The 21,489-nt window shown below is 38.1% G+C and overlaps 1 protein-coding gene and 1 non-coding gene across 2 annotated transcripts; both read left to right on the forward strand.

Annotated features, from left to right (window-relative positions):
* Positions 1-5,298: 5,298 nt before the first annotated feature.
* Positions 5,299-13,720, forward strand: hhipl1 (HHIP-like 1). Its single transcript, XM_056235007.1, has 9 exons — positions 5,299-5,839; positions 6,690-7,336; positions 8,046-8,189; positions 8,318-8,646; positions 8,788-8,914; positions 9,480-9,625; positions 9,772-9,853; positions 10,634-10,716; positions 12,203-13,720. The coding sequence occupies exons 1-9, from the start codon at positions 5,549-5,551 to the stop codon at positions 12,754-12,756; spliced, it is 2,403 nt and encodes an 800-aa protein (XP_056090982.1). The 5' UTR covers positions 5,299-5,548; the 3' UTR covers positions 12,757-13,720.
* A 1,628-nt stretch (positions 13,721-15,348) lies between these two features.
* trnat-ugu (transfer RNA threonine (anticodon UGU)) lies at positions 15,349-15,421 on the forward strand. Its single transcript has one exon. It is a non-coding gene; the product is annotated as a tRNA-Thr (tRNA).
* Positions 15,422-21,489: the final 6,068 nt, after the last annotated feature.

The raw sequence follows: 21,489 nt of genomic DNA on the forward strand, positions 1-21,489 counted from the left end.
GACGGAAGCAAGTGCAGTTAAACTCTTTATTTAAAGGTAGTTACAATGCGAGAGTCCAACACAGGCAAACAGGCGGGTGGCGCAGGAACTCCGATGGTCAGATGGTAGGTGAAGCAGAGGTGCGGTGAAAGGTGTCCAATGAGCGATAGTGTCCAGAAAATCCACAGAACAAGAACCGGAACAAGGAAGGCAAGAGACTGGAACGCGACAGGAACACAGACACACCGGGGAAACCACATACAACGATCTGACAGGGAAGATGAGAAAGTGGTGAGTATAAATACACATGAATTGACAAGCTGCAGCTGGTGAGGGGATAATGAGCTGATAGATAATGACGCTGACGAGCGGAACGCCCATCTAATCAGCGCGCTGACATATAACAACAGAAACACGAGACAAGAAGAAAACGTAGGATTTACCAACCGTGACAGCCGGTTACTACCCGAAACCCGAAGTTTAAAAGTACGATTAAAAACGCTACAGACCCCGTCAGGCTATGGCAGACGTGTCATTCAACCTATTGTAAGTCGATGTACCATCACAAGAGACTTGGAAATATATTATGAAGGTTGAAAAGTTACCTGTTGTTACTTTAAATTTAAATTTAAACACATTTTCTTTCTCATTTATTTATGAATCACATAAACTAAATGGTCCATTCCATTGCTCCATTAATATTTATACAAAAGTGCTAGTTTTTCTTCTTTTTAAAATTCTTAATTCAAAATATGAATAATGTAAGAATTATTCAATTCAATTTGATGGAATTTTACTATTAATTGAAATGCGTAAATCTTGATAAAAGGCTTAATTTTTTTTTTTTTAAGTGTATAGGCCTACTCACTAATTCATCCAGCAGGGATTGAATTGAGTTTCATGATATGATTCCTGATTTAATTCAAATGATCTGAAAATTAGGGCCCCCTGGCCCCTCGACACATACAATCCAGGCCAATCACTACCTCAGCTACTGTTTTAGATATCTAATGTACACCTGTGTAAAAAAAATTTACAGTTTTTTAAGCCAAATTGCCCATGTAGTTTAGACCTTTGCTGACGGTATACGGGACCATGATTCCTAATTGAAACACTTTACATCATTTAGATAAAGAGATTAAAAAGCTTAAAAGAAATGCTCCACTTACCAAAGTCAGCAACAATATATAAAACCAACAATGTGGCATTTATAGCATTACAAATTGCCTGATTACACCACTTGATGTGTGAATGACAAATGATAGGGCTAAACACAAGCAAAAGAGTGGTAGGCATGTTTCAGCCAATAGGGAATCAGTACAATTCTGTTCCCAAAAGAAGTTCATAATTTTCATGTGAATGTTGTTACAAAAATAGCCACCAAGCTTTCTGTGAGCATTCAGATGGGGCTTAAAATTTCTGACCTATTTTGAAACAATGAAGAATTATAGCAGGAACATTCCAGTGGATGTTAAAGACTAGAGCAACATCGTAAATTGCCTATTCATATGTTAATACATTATGTAATGTGAATGAATGAACAAAAACATTTCAATATCAAATGATCTCATGATCCCCCTTAATAGGCGTGGGTATTGAAATAGGACTCTTCGGGATGTGGTGTGAACACACCGCCATCTAGTGACTAAAATGACTCAACGTTGCTCATCTGTAATTGTGGCATGGGATCAACATAATTACAAGGAAAAAATAATAAGCTGGAATAACTTAATATCTGCTGTGTGACCTTAAACAAATATAATGGCTTGAACTGACCCAGAGATTGCAAAGAGTTTGCAGAAAACCTTAAAAACAAAAAACATTGCAATAAATAAACCGTGGACCTTTCTATATTCTTTATGGGAATAACTTATATAGTCCGATTCTCTCCATCACCCAAATAAGCTAAGAATGCTGCACATTAACAGCCATTAGAAAGTATGCAGCTACTTGATTGCTATTTTCGTTTCCAAAATGTTTCCAGTTGAAGAGTTAAAACGTCATTCACTCCCTTAGTTACAATAATTGATTAGAAACACACCTGCAGCTTTATGTTCATTCAGATAAAAAATAAATAAAAAATAAGTAATTAAATAATATATTTTCACATGCTGATTTTATATCTGATTTGTGTATACACTGTGCAATCCTTCCATTTGTATATAGATTTGCTTTAATTCGACTATGCATACTTGCTAGGGACACACTGACTTAAAGGTAGGGTTGGGTATCGGTTGGGTTTTATCCGATACCAGTACCTACTCGGTATTTTTTAAACGGTTCCGGTGCCTAAACGGTTCTTGAAACGGTACTTAAGAAAACGAAACCGCACACACTTTATCAAAAAATAATACCCTTTTATTTACAGGGCCAAACTGGACACAATATTAGCTTAAATCTTTAAACAATATAAATACAAATAATAATAAAACCAATATAAAATAAAAATTAACATTTACATAATATCAAATAAAACAATATTGTATCAAACAATGTAATAATACTGGAGATTAATAGAGATTACTAGCAGGCAGAGCTGCCAACTCTCACGCATTGACCGTGAGACTCACGCAATTGACCCTTTTCACACGCTCTCACGCAAGCCACACATCCATTTTCTCACGCAGAGAAAAATCGCGGACAAAGAGGACACTGACACCGACAGACAAGGTTACTTTTGATATGGAACAAATCCACAGCTGTCAGATTCTGTCAATATTTTTACGAGATTCGCACAATAAATAACGTTTTGGCTCTTTGAAATGTGACAGATCGCTGTAGCGCTTCAGTTCAAACGGCACGTGATACAGCAGCCTACAAATACAAATCCACTGCTTCTTAGCTACGCAGCGTTGAGTGAACCTATGAAAGAGAACATCTCTGGTTACTGGTGTAAGCTGCCAAGCTCCTCGCGCTGCCGACCAGCTTCCTTTTTCGGCAGAGAAATCTGAGGCGCAGATGGCGCGCGCGCGCCAACATAATATGACGACGTAAGTGCGTCGAGGCGGCGCCCGCGCCATCAGCCAATGAGTTGGCTTGATTCTATATGGTATTCAGACTATCGGCACACCCAGAGGTCGTTCTGACGCGTAATTTTACACGTGAAATGCAGCCAAACCTTGCGAGCAAGAGCGCGCATGCGAGACAGAAGAGACTGTGCGTGTGTGTGTGTGCCTAATTAAGTCAGGCACCGAAATTGTCGTTCTTATTCGGTCTGGTTACTACCGTTTACGTCGGAACCGGTTCCCTATTGGCACCGAGTTTCGGTACCCAACCCTACTTAAAGGTGAACTAAGTAACTTTTTTACCTTAACCGAACAGCTTTGGAGTCATTGTAATGTTTATATTACTGATTTCGTGTTGAATGGTGGTCATCTCGCACCCCCCTGGTGCCTGTGAGCCGCAAAACCACCCTTGCAACTTTGGGCCGGCGAGGTAACGAATTGCTTTACGGCAAAAAACAGATCTGATAAAATTCTGATAAAATGAGCATCAAACAGAAATAACCCGGCGCCGTATACATGTTGTGTTGGGCGCGCGCAGCTCCTAAAGGGGCCATACCTTATTTCCACTCGTTACAGCGTCCATCCTACTGAACAGGTACCGGTGTACAGGGGGAGGGGATCCGGCCGTGAGTGCGAGCCATCTCTGCGTGAGTGCTATTCACGACAGTACAAGTACTCCACAGCGACTCTAGGGGTCGCTGTTTGACAAAAACGGAATTCCTACTTAGTGCTGCTTTAAAACAGACATGTTACTATCCTGGTCCTGGATAATAATCACCTTTCTGAAGTTCACAACGAGTCATAGAACAATAGGCTAATATTTGATTACTGGGTTTTAATTAGTTTTTTGTTAAAAACTGAGGAGAGATTAAAGGTACACTACTGAAACTCTCTTCACATCCTGATAATACTATTTACTGTAATCAGTAATAGAAGTGGTCTAAAAAAAAATACATACTGTATCTTTTGTGGAAGTCTCAGGGCCAAAAAATGTCGGTCGGTCTGTCGATGTTCTACTTGCCTGTCAATATACTTCCATACTTCCGCGCACCTGCTCGCGCAGACATCACACGTCATCAGTGCGTTCCATGAGGCTGCAGAGTAAACACACAGGCGGTGTTTCTCATTTCTTATTTGTGCATCCTCGTTTCCTTTCCTCACGTCTCAGCTCCTCCCCCTTAGGATGTGAGGGGAGGTAATGTTCACGTAATGTCATAACCGTACGAGATGGCAACCCGTGACGTTCTCGTACCTGGAGCTGTTCATGTCCCCAGTCTCAGATTTATGCGTTTCTATCAACACTATCAACGCCAAATGAATCTGCAGTCAGGTGCAAGTAAGAGCTCTGTAAGTTGTTTACACATTATTATTTTAATGTTATACATGTGCTTTGAGACATGAGGTAGTTTAACGCAGTCTCTCGTGGCGCTTAAGCAGACTCTGCTGTGTTCATGTGTTTTGAAGGAGACGTGGTTTTGGAGACGCTCTAAAGGGAGGTTGGGATGCTTTCAATGCTAGCTTGCTATTGCTAGCCTCTCCGAAATTGTCTACCCTACCTTTAAATTGTTTCATTTTTTTAATTAGGCTACTATTATTATTTTTGCACATAGGGATTTTGATACACCAAACAGATAGGAAGTACAGCCAGTTTCAACAAAACATGAGTTAAAATAAACAGCACAAAGTGAGGATATCCAAGTGTTTGAAATATGACTGGTAAACTGTGATTGCATAACAGAACAGATGGAACAAAGATTATTGTTTAGTTTTCGTACATTCAACGCCAGTGCTCTCACTTTAAGCCCCTGTTGAAGTTGACTTTATTTCTGTTTGGGTTCTGTATAAAATTATTAGGATAATAATAATAATATAATTAACCCATTATTTTATCTTCAAATTGTTAATGTGTTAATCTGACCTAATAAAAACTGTATGTTCAGACATGCACTTTTGTTATTTTGTTACAGACATGCACTGATTGTTAGGCTATACAAAATAGAGATTTAAATTTTAATCCAGCAAGAAAACATACACACACAGTTTTACAACAATCATACATTAGAACCTGTGGTCTCCGAGACCCACGCTTAGGATTTTTGAAACATGAAATTCTCCTAAAATCAGCAAAAGCCATACGTGTTAACATTATACCTAAGCATGCTTTAAAGCTGAAATGTGGCTTACAGGGTTAAACTAAACACTAAACCTGCGATAATGAGTCTTTTTTTTTATCGTTTCTATAACTGCAGCGTAACAGGTTTAGAGAGACATGAATTACAGTCGGAGAGTTGCTGTTCGGAACTGTGTGTTTCACAACTGCTCAGGATGTAAGACGCGTCTCGTAGCTCAAACAAGGAGACATGACAGAGGTCCAAACGATTTGCGATTCGCTACACAGTAAATAAGTCGTGAATCTGTTTGGAAATGGTTGATGATTAAATTCTGGGCAAAGTGCACGACTGGGCTACATAAGTCAGTGAGGACACACGTCGAGTATCCTCGCCATTGCATAACTTTTACTTCCATGTAGGCTATCTGAAGTTGGGCACCAGGATTTGAGCGCTATGTGGTACTTTTGCGATGTTTTCGGCCGTATATGGCAATCGCCGTTTATTTTGTTTTATTTGTTGGCGTTTTGGGTCGCACCTGCGTTCCTGCATCCACAGTGTTTGGATTTTAAACCCCCATTTCAGCCTCAACAAGAGCTTCAGTTCTGTCAAATGTATAAATACTTCGGCTGCTGTGATTATGCCAGGGACCAAGAGCTGAAGGCAAAATACTATCGAATAATGGATAACTTCGATTATTATGGATATTCGAACTGTGCCGCGTACGTTCAGGATATGCTTTGTCAGGTAAGTTTGACCGCACTATTACAAAACGATATTTTTTGTTTAGTTTACAGTGGCTTTATAAATGTACTCGAGCCATTGTTTGTTAGCCTCTCAACACGTACCGCAATTTGCAGCCATAAATTGTAAACGATGATGATGTCCAACTGTCTGTTAGAGTTGCCAATGATTTGAAACACGGTTGGTTGGGGCCAAATGACGTCACTAGAAGAATCTCTTTTTTGCCCAACCTTGCAAATAGTTCCTATAGAAAGCACACTGCACAGTCATGTAAATGAATACACAAAGAGCTTGACTAAAACAAAACAACAAAATAGAATTATATAAAAAATGCATAGACTATGTGACAAACAAAAAACAACAACACGTAAACAAGTACGAGATACAATATAGCAAAATAAACACCCAGGGTAATCAGACGAGTCGAACACTTCAAAAGAATAGTATTGATTTGAAATAGAAATCACATAGGCTAACATAAATGTCACTTTTGATCAGTTTAATGCATCCCTGCTGAATAAAAGTATTAATTTCTTCAAAACTCCCTGGCATGCTAGCAAGACCCTAGCAACCATTCACGCCAAATTAGAAACATATTGCTAAATAGCTCTGCCTATTTTAAACTTTTAGGTTCCGAAGTAAGTTAAACGTCTAGGGGTCACATAAAAAAAACTTCATGGATTGCTTTTTTCCCAGTGCAGTGTGGGCCACTGTAAACACTACATTGAGGTGTAAGTGCTTGTGGTTTCACAGAGTGTTGAATGTGGGAAAGCAGACATGACTATTCAAATGCATTTCTTGAGGCCGTCACGATTCAGTTACATCCCCCACTTTTCCTGTTTCTCTTCTTCAGGAATGCTCTCCATACGCTGCTCATCTTTTTGACGCCGAAGACCCCAACACGCCTTTACGGACCATACCTGGACTCTGCCCCGACTATTGCCCTCAATTCCATTCCAAGTGCAGATCCTTTCTTACCTTGTTGTCTGACGATCCACGTCTTCCAGAACTTGAGCATGACCAGCGCAGGCTTTGTCAGTACCTAGAGCTGGATGACCCAGATTACTGCTATCCTCATATTTTGAGCAATGAACGCTTAACCAAAAGTCTGGGCCGCACTGCATCGGACTCTGAGGGCTGCTTGCAGCTATGTTTGGAGGAGGTAGCCAATGGACTCAGAAATCCTCTCGCCATGATTCACGCCAATGATGGCACGCACAGGTTTTTCGTTGCTGAACAAGTTGGCCTGGTCTGGGTATACCTTCCAGATCGATCAAAGCTTGAAAAGCCATTTCTAAACATCACAAAAGCTGTGTTGACATCTCCATGGGAAGGTGATGAAAGAGGATTTTTGGGACTCACCTTTCACCCCCGTTTTAAATACAATGGGAAGCTGTATGTATACTACTCTGTTGAGGTGGGCTTTGATGAGAGAATCCGTATCAGTGAGTTCCGTATCTCTTCTGCGGATATGAACGTGGTTGACCACAGTTCAGAGAGGTGAGCAGCTGTTTTTCTTTAAATTAAAGGTTCCAAAAGGGGGTTTTCGTTTCGGTGCAACAGAACCATTTTGGGTTCCTCAAAGAACCGTTCTGTGAACAATCAACACATTCTCATCCCAAGGCGTCATCAAACTGACACTTTTGACCATGCGTCAACATGCCGACGCACATGGTACCCCTTAAGCGTCAATATGAGACGCTCATCCTCGGGCGTCATCTGACTGACGCTTTTGACCATGCGTCTAAATCCGACGCACATGGCACCCTTTAGCGTCAGTTAGATGACGCTTCCGTTATGGGTAGGTTTAGGTCTGGGGTAGGGTTAGGGTTAGACCACTAGGAGGCGGGTCTCATATTGACGCTTAAGGGGTACCATGTGCGTCGGCATGTTGACGCATGGTCAAAAGTGTCAGTTAGATGACGCCTTGGGATGAGAACGGGCTGGAACAATTCCTAAAAAAGCCCATTTTTTTTTCTTATTGTGAAAAATAATTTAATAATCTGAAGAAACTTTTTCCAATTTAAAGTACCTTTTGAGCAATGGAAAGGTTGTTAAAGGTTCTTCAATGAACCATCAATGCCAATAAAGAACCTTTATTTTTAGAGTGTATGCTTTCAATGCATAATTGGGTAATTATGATAATCATAATTTCAATTGGGTTTAGAGCGTCCAATACTCCACTTACAGTATCTTCATGTCCCCTCAGAATCATTTTAGAGATCGATGAACCTGCTTCTAATCACAATGGTGGGCAGCTTCTCTTCGCCGATGATGGATACTTATACATCTTCACTGGAGATGGTGGAATGGCAGGAGATCCATTTGGGAAATTTGGAAATGCACAGAACAAGTAAGTTTAGATGATTAGTCAACTGTGATATTATTTGAATATTGTACAAGAAGCTAATTTCAGTTTGGTACAAGAAGGACAGTTCGGTTGTGATAATTTTTCATCTCTTATCTGGATGTTACTGCTAGATCTGCCCTTTTGGGAAAGGCTCTTCGCATTGATGTAGATGACAACGAGAGGGGGCCGTTGTATAGAATTCCACCGGACAATCCATTCATACGTGAACCCAACGCTCGTCCAGAAGTGTATGCCTACGGTGTGAGGAACATGTGGAGATGCTCTGTAGACAGAGGAGATCCGAACACCAAGGAAGGAAAAGGACGAATTTTCTGTGGAGACGTGGGCCAGAATAAGTATGAGGAAATAGACATTGTGGAGAAGGGCCGGAATTATGGCTGGAGAGCAAAAGAGGGCTTCTCTTGTTACGACAAAAAACTCTGTGCCAACAGCTCCTTAGGTGGGAATACATTTACTCTCATTGTCAGTCCTTTAAATTCTTAATGTTTGAATTTTGAATACGTTTTTATTGGATGAATGGATGATTTAGTGTCTTTTTCAACCTATTAAGTCTTTTTACGCTAAACTCTTTTACTTCTAGATGATGTTCTTCCGATTTACGCATATCCACACAAAATGGGTAAATCGGTCACAGGTGGATATGTTTACAGAGGCTGTGAAAATCCAAATTTAAATGGCATGTACATTTTTGGAGACTTCATGAGTGGGTAAGTAATTATTTTTTTAAATAAAATAAATTAATGCTTTCATTCAGAAAGAGTGTATTAAAGTGACGGTGAAGACATTAATAAAATGTTACAAAATATTTCTATTTAAAATAAATGCAGTTTGAACTTTGTATTTATCAAAGTAAAAAATGCCATTTCCACAAAAATATTAAGCAGCACAGCTGTTTTCAGCATTGATAATGATAAGAAATGTTTCTCGAGCACCAAATCAGCATGATTTCTAAAGGATCGTATGACACTGAAGATTGGAGTAATGATGCTGAAAAAGCTTAACCATCACAGTAATATTTTCCCAGAATATATTCAAATACAAAACAGTTATTTTATAGTGTAATTATAATTCTCAAAATTACTGCGTTTACTGTGTTTTTGATCAAATAAATGCAACTTTTCTGAGCGTGGGACTTTTTTTCAAAGCATTATTACAATTTTAAAAAATCATTTGAATGATAATGCTGTTGTGATACTACTTGAGGTCATTAGAAATTTCACTTTTTCAAAATGACAAACATTGTTTTTAAATGTGAACTCTATGAATTTTCAGACGCCTGATGAGTTTAAAGGAAAACAGAAACACACACAGTTGGGAATACAGTGAGATTTGCATGGGTGTGGGTCTGACTTGTTCATTTCCAGGGCTTATCAACAATTACTATCCTTACATCATTTCGTTTGCAGAGGATGAAGCAGGTATGCAAAAGAAAGGCGACATATTCCTTTTATACACTTTATATGCTGCATAAATTAGTTGCTCTACAGCTCCTAGTGGAAAAAAACTACGTAGTGTTTAATGTTAATTTGATCAGTGTTTCATGTGACTTGTTATCTGTGACCAGGTGAACTCTATTTCATGTCCACCGAAATACCAAGTGCAACATCTCCTACAGGCGTTGTGTACAAGATTGTTGACCCTTCCAGGTATTCTTTTTCATCACTCGTAATAATGTAGTCTCTGGTGTTCAAAGATCAGCTTGTGTTGCCTCTTAACAGACTTTACTCTCAAAATGCTGTGTTGGCAGCAATATGTACTGCTGTAATATCTCTCTCTCTCTCTCTCTCTCTCTCTCTCTCTCTCTCTCTCTCTCTCTCTCTCTCTCTCTCTCTCTCTCTCCCTCTCTCTCTCTCTCTCTCTCTCTCTCTCTCTCTCTCTCTCTCTCTCTCTCTCTCTCTCTCTCTCTCTCTCTCTCTCTCTCTCTCTCTCTCTCTCTCTCTCTCTCTCTCACAAAAATCAGAGTTACAGTGAGACTTTTACAATGGCAGTGAATTGGGCCAATCCGTAAATGTTAAAATACTCACTGTTTTAAAAGTATGGCCACAAGATTATGCATGTTAACATGATTTTAGTGTTACAACTATGACAACTTAACGTCTAAAACAACCTTAAAAAATGATGAGAAAGACTTTACAGCTCAAATAATACACAAGTTGAAAAACATAATAATTATAAAAATTTTAAAAAGCTTTTATAAAATTTAAAGCTTCACATTTCGGTTTATAAATCCTCCAGAAATTGGACCCTGTTTGCTTCCATGTGTCTTACCGTAACCTGGATTTTTGCTTCTGTTAAAGAAAACGAGAGACAATGTGAAATTAATTCTGTGATAATCAACATTAGGACACAAATACTGTTGATCTCAACTTGTATTAAACCCAGAATATTCATTAAAAGATTAAAATGCTATCCCTGCTTTATTACAGACGTGCACCTCCAGGAAAATGTAATTATGAGCCACTTTCAGTTCGTGTTAAGAGCAGTCTTATACCATTCAAGCCAAAGGAAAGTAAGTTTGCTTACTTCATAAGAGATCTAGTCAATCTGTACACCCAAAACTGTGTTTTTGCCATCAGACATGCTTTTTTAAATTAAATGTTCAATAGAGTACCACAATTAGAGTAGGCCTCTCAGAGTCATCATCACCTTGGTTCCCTTAAAATTGCAGAAAATACGCTCAGCGACCAACAAAAGTTTATGATTCTTACGTTTTGTTCATCATGACAATCGTCACTAAATGCAATTGCAAGAAGTAAACATTACAGTTAGGCTCTAATGAATTACACCATGTACGCACAACTTCAACCTTAAAGGGATAGTTCACTTTGAAATTCATTTTTGGTATGTTTTAGCTTACCTCAAGGGCATCCAAGATGTAGGTGTCTTTGTTTCCGCAGAAGTTTAAATTTTGATATTTTTAGGTCAAACCGTTCTTGTCTGTCAGTCATATAATGCAGGTCTATGGTCACCACCTCAAAGAGCATGCACAGAGAAGTCCAAATTAAACATGATTTAATGACTCGTAAATGTAAGTACACATTGATGGCCTAAGACACGAAACGAGCGGTTTGCGCGAGAAAACGAACAGTATTTATATGGTTTTTACCTCTTGTAACCACAGCCACGACCAAGTGATCTGAGTGATCTTCGGTCTGCGCAAGCGCCGGAAAGCGCCGGAAGTGATCTCTAGCGCGTGTACGTCACTCATTGTTTACACAGAGATTTCGGAAGTCGAAATCGTCTTCCATTGCGATTTCCTGTATATCTAAATCTGTTTAGATCTTCACAGTGAAAGGTAACACTTCCGAAATCTCTGTGTAAACAATGAGTGACGTACACGCGCGAGAGATCACTTCCGGCGCTTTCCGGCGCTTGCGCAGACTGAAGCGCCCGCGCCCTCAGATCACTTGGACGTGGCTGTGGTTACAAGAGGTAAAAACGATATAAATACTGTTCGTTTTCTAACACAAACCGCTCGTTTCGTGTCTTAGGCCATCAATGTGTACTTACATTTACGAGTCATTAAATCATGTTTAATTTTGGACTTCTCTGTGCATGCTCTTTGAGGTGGTGACCATTTTCTGCGGAAACAAAGACACCTACATCTTGGATGCCCTTGAGGTAAGCTAAAACATACCAAAAATGTATTTCAAAGTGAACTATCCCTTTAACACCACTAAGCTTCCGAAAACTCTTCAATTTTTATTTCATATCTACAATTTGGAAAGTTTGAGTTAGAATAGTTTTGAAGATCTTGAGTATAAACACAATGAGGCTGTGGAAGCAGACTAGTGAGTAGAAGAGGTTTCCTGTTCGGTGTGATGTTTAATGTCCCCGAAAGCCCTATTTAGCCAATTTTACAAGATACGTAAAACAGGACAATAGAACCGGAGTGGAAATAAAAATAAACTTTTTTTCCAGGTTTTAGGACTCTGCGGCACTCTATAACAACATGATTGAGTAACTGTTTTTTGTATAAATCCCCCTTTTCACAGCATTGATAGGAGTCCATGTTCCAACAAAGCTTCCAAGACTCTCAAATGCAGAGGAACCTCCCGTCGATGGCTCAAAAGGCTGGTTTCAGGAGCTGCTGGACATCTTAAATGAGCAGGATGGGCAGATCACCACCACACCATTCACCCCAACTACACCCAAGCCCAATAGGACATCCAGACAGAGGAAGGGTAGACGCAAGAAGGGCAAGCACAAGAACGGAGTGGTGAGATTAGTCGGGGATGAAGAGGGCCGGATGGATCGGGGAAGGGTGGAAGTATACGCTAATGGGGAATGGGGGACTGTTTGTGATGATCTCTGGAACACCAAGAATGCAATTGTGGTCTGCCGGCAGCTCGGGTTCCGCCATGCACTTAAGGCTGCCGCTGAGTTTGGGGAAGGGACGAGCCTGAAGATTATTTTGGATGATGTGCAGTGTGAGGGGACTGAGGAAACTCTCTTGGATTGTCAGCACGCTGGGATTGGCACACACAACTGCGCTCACTATGAAGATGCAGGAGTGATATGTGGAAATTCAGATTCAGGCCTAGAATAATCTTTAACATTTCAGAAACAACCATTTTGTTATTAGTTGTAGCACATAACTGATCATTTCCAACTGCAAGAGAGAAGACATTTGGACTATAATACAGTTTTTCTCAGTCACTTTAGGTCCATTTCTTGAATCATCCTTAAAGGGATAGTTCACCCAAAAAAAGAAAATTCTGTCATTAATTACTCACCTTCATGTCGTTTCAAAGCCCTAAGATTTCGTTTATCTTCGGAACACAAATTAAGATCTTTTTGATGAACATATTTAAGGCTAAATTAAATTTGTTCATCATATAAAGCGATTGTGTCTCTTCATAAAATTTGGACTGAACGGCTCAATTCATATGATTAGTTTTACGATCTCTTTATGAACTTTCGCGTCAAAGTGGTAGTTGCACAGCCGTCTATGGAGGGACAGAAAGCTGTCAGATTTCATCAAAAAGATCTTCATTTGTGTTCCGAAGATTAACAAAAGTCTTCTGGCTTTGGGACGACACGAGGGTGAGTAATTAATGACAGAATTTTCATTACTTGGTGAACTAACCCTTTAACATTGCAAATCAGTAAGTGCATTTCTCGAAACAATTATGTACAAACAGCACCACACAATTTCCTACGAAAGCCTGTAACTTGCTCAAAATCCTTAGTTCGTCTCTCAAAAGTTTTTATATCTATGAACATATCACTGCTATCAGAATGACAAGTCTGTGTCATTGTTCACAAACAAGCTAGTCAAAATGCTTAGCCATGTTGTCAATATAATAGTGTACTCTGACTGTATTTCCTGATGTAAAATATGGCAACGGTTTTGATACAAAACAGTGCACAAGGCTGAACCTTTTCTATATGGAATATATCAATTTCAACAGTAAAAATGTACAGATTTGTGTATTTTGGCAGAAATCCCATTTTTGACAGGATTTAGTTTGATTGTAGGTGGTCTGTCAACAAATCATAGTGCAATGTCATTGTGATATAGAAAAAAAAAAAAAAAAAGTATTATTAAAGTACAGTGCACATTGTTGGATTACATACTTTTACTGTCCACAAAACATTTGAATGTTCTCCCAACCATTTGCTTCCACCCTGTGCATTGCCTTGGCCATTGTAAGGCCATGATTGAGAACATGTTTCATAGTGGCCCTTATTTCATCAGAAATGTGCCTATGTCCTCTGCCTCTTCTACCTCTGTTTTGCCCCGCTAACCTTCCATCATGCATCCTTACATGGCTGTTGACCCTGTTCATTTCTTTGTTCTTTCATTCTCAGAAATTGTTGTGCTCTGTCTATATAATGCTTAGCCTACTAAATTGAAGGTTCATCAGATGCACCTGAGGTATTTTACAGAACTGGTTTCAGACTTGTCTTCATTAGTGAAATCCAAGATTCACCTGTGTAATTCATTAATTCAGGACACATTTGAAAAAATAATAATACATTTAAAAAAATAAAACATTGTGCTTGCCATTATGACAACTAGTTTGAATCATTTTGCGCTGACTTTTGCGATGAACTAATGCCTAGATGTTTTGACTATTTATTCAACAGAGAAGCATAGGCTAAGCCTATGATCAACATGACATAAGCAATTGATAATGTATGAAACAGCTGTACAAAATCATTTGCATGAATGTACCAAAGCATTGGCAAGTTGTTCAAAAGAATGAGAAATTGATGTATGATGTGCACACGTGAGATGTGGAGGTTGAACAAGTAGCCTAGTTTTGAGAATTGTGATATGAGAAATGTCCCTAAGTGGCTGAGAAAAACTGTAAAACGTGATATTTGAGTAGTTTAAATCATGACGAAACATTCATGTTCATGATTTTTATGCTCAATTAGACCTGTTGATGTTTTAAATTGTCTGACTCTGAATCAATAAATGAAGTTTTGTCGTCCCATCAATTATATCATAACATTTGTAAACGTTCATTTAGCGTTATTCATTCAAATAAATTTGGAATTATACAATTTTTGTGATTATTTTAAACCAACCCAAAACATGAACAAAATCAGCAGCACATCTTAAAATGTCTTTGGACACTCGTTTGTTGTAGCCTATCTTTTGAAGTCTTACCTTGGAGTAGGCTACAAATGAATATTCTGCTCGTGTAATATTGCAGAGTATGGTATTACTATCCATCTGTATCACTTTACAAATTTACACTTCAGCTATAGGCTATCGTGAATAGGAAACGCAACAACAACTGGCAAACTAGACGTTTTGTTGTAGCTACTTTTAGAGATACCGCTTTTCTCTCTTTTTTTACAGATAGGAAGTAGATTCTTTTAAAATATTTGCTCTAAACAGTAAGTTAACAGTTTCCGTAAAATAGTTGTAGCAAGTTATTAATTTTTGAGTAGCAAATAGGTCATTTTACTTACACAGTTGAATTGGTTTGCTAAACTTTTGTAGCTAAATACAAGATTCAAATATATGAATGTGTAAATAAATACAAGTAACGTTAAAATATCTGCGAAGATTATTATCGTACTGGTATAGGATACTATTATGTCGTACTATTTTCGTAAAAATAAGGCTTAACCATGTACAAAAGCGTATATTAGCCATTAGCACGTTAGCATACAACAACATGGCTCCATAGCTCAGTGGTTAGAGCACTGGTCTTGTAAACCAGGGGTCGCGAGTTCGATCCTCGCTGGGGCCTTCATTGGTTTATTTTCTTCTTCTAACTTTTACAATCACGTTATGTTATTATTGTGAAGTGAAACTAACTATTATAAGAATATCACAATTAATCGAAGGATGAATGTGTGTTTTAAAGCAACAACCGCAAGTTTGAGTAAAAGTTATTATTATTATTTTTTTTTTTTTACTTTTTATAGCCTACATTTTCTAATAACATGGAAGCGTAAAATTAAATATTGATGTACTGAGTTAAAATAAATAAGCTGTGTTATCCAAATGTGGGTATGACATTGTTCTCATTTCAATGATGTCTTTGTGTGTTGAATTCCAGCTCTGCTTTGAACGAGGTCATTGATATGCTGAGCGTTCAATCACGTAGGTAGTGCCAGCCATCTCTGCTGCCAGCTTCCCTTCCAAAATTGGCATCCCTTTGAAAAGTAATTTAGCTCTCTGCCTCCAGAAACACATAATTTACAAAGCAGGTCTTCCTGTTAGCAGAAATGGAGAGATGAATGTCATTTTAGTTCCCTTTTTGCGCATGCGATCAGAATTCGGATTGTATTTTTTACTAATTTGACTAGCAGTTTTCAAATTTTAAAATGCAAATTAAGCTTTTGTAAGAGCACAAAACAAATAAAGGCATAACAACTGATTTATCACAGCCTATATTATTTTTAAGTGTCTAAAGGTCCAGTTACCATATAATTATGGTTATTGTAACATCCCTCGTGTAATAATGCACAAAAAGTGTGCTGTTTTGCCAACACTCATAATAGGCTTTTTATTAAAATCAGCGCTGGACCGTCTGTTTATTTCAAATGAATTAAATGTGGGGTTAGACTGACACCTATTGGCATTGTAAGTGAATTGATTTGGGAAAGAAAATTGTGTAGTAAATGTAAACATGTTATGCCAATAGATGGCAGTGTTGCACTGCCATAATTATTCAGTGGAAGATAAAAAAAATGCCCTTCTTTTTTGAGTTATCAACTAATAAGCACAGTTCAACAATGCTCGATTTTAATAATAAGAGCATTTTAACTTATATGTTATATGTTTTAAAGAAATTCAAATAATTTAATTCAAATAATTAATTATATATATATTTTTTAAATAATTCCTGGTTATTTGCTGTATGCCTATGCATTACACGTTATTTTATTTTTTTAATAGATGAATGATCTGTCCCTTCAGGGCACCTGTCATATATAACAGGAATCTGCCATTCATAGTCAGGTCATGGAATAATATTAATAATAGTCTGCCACCCATATGGTGCTTCTGCTCATCCCTCCCTTTGTCAAGCACATTAAAAGTGTGCTTTTCAAAAAATCCTATTAAGTTTAAAATGCCTATTTAATTTCCATATGACTCACATTGGATCAAAATGCATCTGAAGCCGAAAACTCCCTGACTGAGCCGCCTTCTGTGTGGAATACTTTTCCAGATGATGACACAATGATTAATACATGATGCAAAATCAGCAAATGTTGAAATATTTGACTATACCTTCATTATAAAGGATGGATCATGTGGCTGTAGGATGTAAGTGGTTTTAAGCCATTTCAAATCAGAACAACCATGCCACCCCAACATGACCCCATTTCATATCTCACATTAGTCTTCCTGTTAATTATGGTCAATTAATGGGACACTAGTGAGTGCTCTCCTAGCAAGCTTTAAGTGGAGCGCTGAACCTGAACAAATCCTATTTCCTGTCATGTTTCCCTCTTCTCCCTTCTCTTTTTGAAAGGATGGTCATCTCCGCCACACACACACCCAGATCCTGCAGTTCTGGAGAGGCGCTGGAGCATTTCTCACGGCTCATCACATCATCGCATGTGTACAATAACCAGGCCACGTCAACTAAAGGAGTATCGTCCTTCTCAGAATAAATATGAATTTGATAACTAACACAAACATACATTATATAATAATAAGATTTTTTTTTAGCTCCAAATCATCATATTAGAATGATTTCTGAAGGATCATGTGACACTGAAGACTGTGTAATGATGCTGAAAATTCAGCTTTGTCACAGGAATAAATTACATTTTTAAATATATTAAAAGGAAAACAGATATTTTAAAAATGTAATTTATTCCTGTGACAAAGCTGAATTTTCAGCATCATTACACAGTCTTCAGTGTCACATGATCCTTCAGAAATCATTCTAATATGATGATTTGGAGCTAAAAAAAAATCTTATTATTATATAATGTATGTTTGTGTTAGTTGGAATAAATTACATTTTTAAATATATTAAAAGGAAAACAGATATTTTAAATTGTAAATAATAGTTTTTTAGTGTGTTTTTGGTTTTGGTTTTTGATCAAATACAGCTGGTTAAGCATAAGAGACAATATTAAAAAGTCTTAAAGACCCCAAACTTTTGAACGGAAATATATACCTATTAATCAGTATAGGCCTACATCTTTATAACATTTTTCAAAAAAAAAGTATTTGGACACTTTCTGGTTGTCAGACATTAGTGGATCATGATAAACTTAAAACCTTTTTTGGGCCACTGATTCACTGTTCTGAAATGAGTTTATCTTCAGTATCATGCTAACATTTCTTGCTTTAAACTAGATTCAGTGGTTTACCAAACAATGAAACAGATCTGATGAAGGTTGTCATGCCTAACGTTTTTCCGTTTAGAAGTGTGTGTATGGCTGCAGATCTTGTCTATTAGGACTGGGGTGACTGACACAAACGGGTCAGTGAGTCAGATCCTACATACAGCTGTTTACTCACAGCTTGAGGCCTTCCTGAGGACCTGCCCCCCCCCCCCTAGAGACCCTGAGTTATGGAAGCTTGTTTCTGCCATGGAATAAAACATGAAAAAGGTAATTGTGACTTTTTATCTCACAATTCTGACCATTCTGTTATAAAGTCAGATTTGTGAAATATAGAAACAGATAGGCCTAAACAGAAGTCAGAACTGCGAAATATTATGGAAGCTTGTTCTGCCACAGGATAAAACATTTTAAAAGATAATTGCGACTATTTATCTCACAACTGAGTTTATATCTTATGATTCTGACTTCTTTTCTCAGAATTGTGAGATCTAAACTCGCAATTGCGAGTCATAGAATTCTGATGAAAAAAACACTTTTTTCCTCAGAATTGCAAGTTTATATCTCACAATTCTGACTTTATATCTCGCTTTTGTGACTTTATCTCACGCAATTCTGAGAATTGCGAGATGTAAACTTGCATTTGCGAGAAAAAAAGTCCGAATTGTGAGAAAAAGTAGGAATTAGCCTAAATTTGTTTTATTCTGTGGAGGAAACAATAAGATATAAACTTCCATAAGATATAAACTCACTTTTTTGTGAGAGAAAAAAAAGTCAGAATTATGAGATTATATCTAGAAATTCTGACTCACAATTGCCAGTTTATATATCACACAATTCTGAGAAACAAAAGTCAGAATTGTGAGATAAAAAGTCGCAATTATCTTTTACATTTTTTAATTCCAAGCCAGAAACATGGAAGCTTAATTGTTTCCGCAACAGAATACAATTTTTTTCTCGCAATTGCAAGTCTACACATCATAATTCTGACTTTTTTTCTCAGAACAGCGTGAAATAAAGTCAGAATTTGAGTTATAAAGTCAGAATTGTAAGATATAAACTCGCAATTTCGAATTTTTTTCATCACAATTCTGACTTTTTTCTCACAATTGCGAGTTTATATCTCTCAATTCTGACTTTTTTTCTGAGAATTGCAAGTTTATATCTTACAATGATGTAAACGGATGTAAACTCACAATTGTGAGAAACAATGTCAGAATTGTGAGATAAAAAGTTGCAATTACCTTTTATTTTTATTCAGTGGCCGAAACAAGCTTCCGTAGGAAACAGGCTGTCATACTGAGCACAAAGCAGCTACTGCCCCAACACACAATGGGGCTCGGCCCCAACCCCTCCCCCTATAACAGCAGGTTACCATTGCATAGCTGGCAAATAAAACTAATAAAGTTTGATAAATGCATCTGCCATAACTACTGATGGGCTTAAAATGTTATATTCAAACTTTCACCTTAAGGAAAGCACTTACTATTGCTCTTATACAACCACCCAGAACAGCCTATCATTGTGGAGGTGAGTTTGGCATGAGTAAGCAAAATCCACCCAAAATCTAGTTTGCACTGCTTTCTGGTTGACTGAAAAAGCCCTGTTCCCAGATCTCAAAAGCTACACACACTTTTTGAGTGGTCAGATTCATGTCTGAAGCACCACGGATCAAGGGTTGCCCTTTGGAGGCTGTAAAAGCTAGCTAAACACAGAAAAGCATCCGTTCAAAAATAAACAGTCATAAGGACCTGCTCAGCAGATGTGGCGTCGCACGTAGAGAGCCAGAAGCAAACATTTGGTTAACTCTCCTATTGAATAACGAAAGATCTGGCTTTACAGCCATCCGTAGCAATACCATTCTATTGTCTGCATGGCCAGGTGAAATATCTTCTGCTATTGTGCTCTGTGAATGAGAATAGCTGAAATACCCTCCCCAAGTGATAACATCTCTTCTTAGGCATAGGTTTTATGAAGAACCAAATGTGCAGCACACAACAGACTGACCCCAAGAGGTTAAGTTCCAGTCGCTCTGAGAGTGAATTCTCTCTACCACAAGAGCTGAAAACAGATATGTTCCTAGTTCTGAGAATGTGATTTTTGTGTAGTCTACTGGTAGTGTTCAAATAAATTTACTTTAAAGCTGCAGTCCGCAGTTTTTCCTTTTTGTCGCCATCTCTGTTCGAAATCTGCAATTGCAGTTATTTGCGGAATTATCAACTTTACGTGAGTTGTGCCTCGGCACGACACAGCGCGGATGAACACAATGTTTGAGGAGAGTGTGCAGCTGTCAGTCACCGGGCCGGTGTGGAGACTGGCATTCAGAATCACAGATTATTCTTTTTGGAAGTATGACCAACATAATAATTTTCACCGGAAAATGTCATTGAACAAGTAACATCCACTTTTGTTCTGGTTCTGACATTGCAATCGCGCTGATTAAATCTAAAAATCGCTTATCATATCACGCAAAACCGTGCAAATTATACTTTTTTCTCAAATTGTTAATGTTAAAGCTGCAGTCCGTATCTTTTCCTCTTTGTCGCCATCTCTCTGTTCGAAATCTGTAACTGCATTGATTCGCGGAATTATCATCTTTACGTGGGTTGTAAATCGGCATGAAACAGCGCGGATGAACACAGTGTTTTGAGGCGAGTGCTGCTGTCAGTCACCGCGCTGTGTGGATACTGTCATACAGAATCACAGATTCACTTTTTGAAAGTTTGACCAACATAAGAATTTTCATAAGAAAATGTCTTCTGAACAAGTAAGTAACATCCTTTTTTGTTCTGACCAACTAAGGGGGAAAAAGCATTCGACATGATAAGCGATTTACAGCAACCGTGCAAATTATAGCCTACTTTGTTCTCAAATTGTTCATGTTAACAACATCAGCATTGCGTGATGTTAAATTTAATGTGTTTTATGGTTAGCAGCTACCTGTGTAGTTCAGAATTCATATTCTCCATAATAGCAAAACGAGAAAGGCACAACAAAGGAAACTCCATAACTGTGTGAATTAAGAAAACGTACTGTTACACGATTGAACTATTGGAATGTCTTACTTGTTCAGCAGAAAAAAGCCGTCTCTTCCTCCGTTTCGAACCCCTTCAAAACACGGAGTTCACGCACTTTTCAAAAGCCCCGCCGATGTTTAAATCCTTGTGTTCGCATGAGGCGGTTTCTTTCTCTTTCTCTAGCCACCTTAAATCCGAAGTACGAAGTCTTTTGGGTTTTATAACTGCTGAATCTCCAGTTGACACTGATGATTGTTGTCTGGATCTTTCTGGATGCCATAAGTTTAATCATGTAAAGTACTGCGAGAAAAGCCTATACATCTAAACATCTCGTCACGCGCAGTATAGCCGGCTAGCCGAAACTCCTTCTTTATGTGTACGGGTGTGACGTAATGACGCAAAGACATGCTCGAATTTCCCGCGGAAACCCACCAGTACCACTGGAATTAAAATCATTATTACAAGCTAACCGTTTTGAATCTAGCTATGGC

The sequence above is a fragment of the Rhinichthys klamathensis genome, unplaced genomic scaffold (assembly GCF_029890125.1).
Source record: "Rhinichthys klamathensis goyatoka isolate OS25496 unplaced genomic scaffold, OSU_Roscu_1.1 h1tg000412l_1, whole genome shotgun sequence".
NCBI classification, from domain to species: domain Eukaryota; kingdom Metazoa; phylum Chordata; class Actinopteri; order Cypriniformes; family Leuciscidae; genus Rhinichthys; species Rhinichthys klamathensis.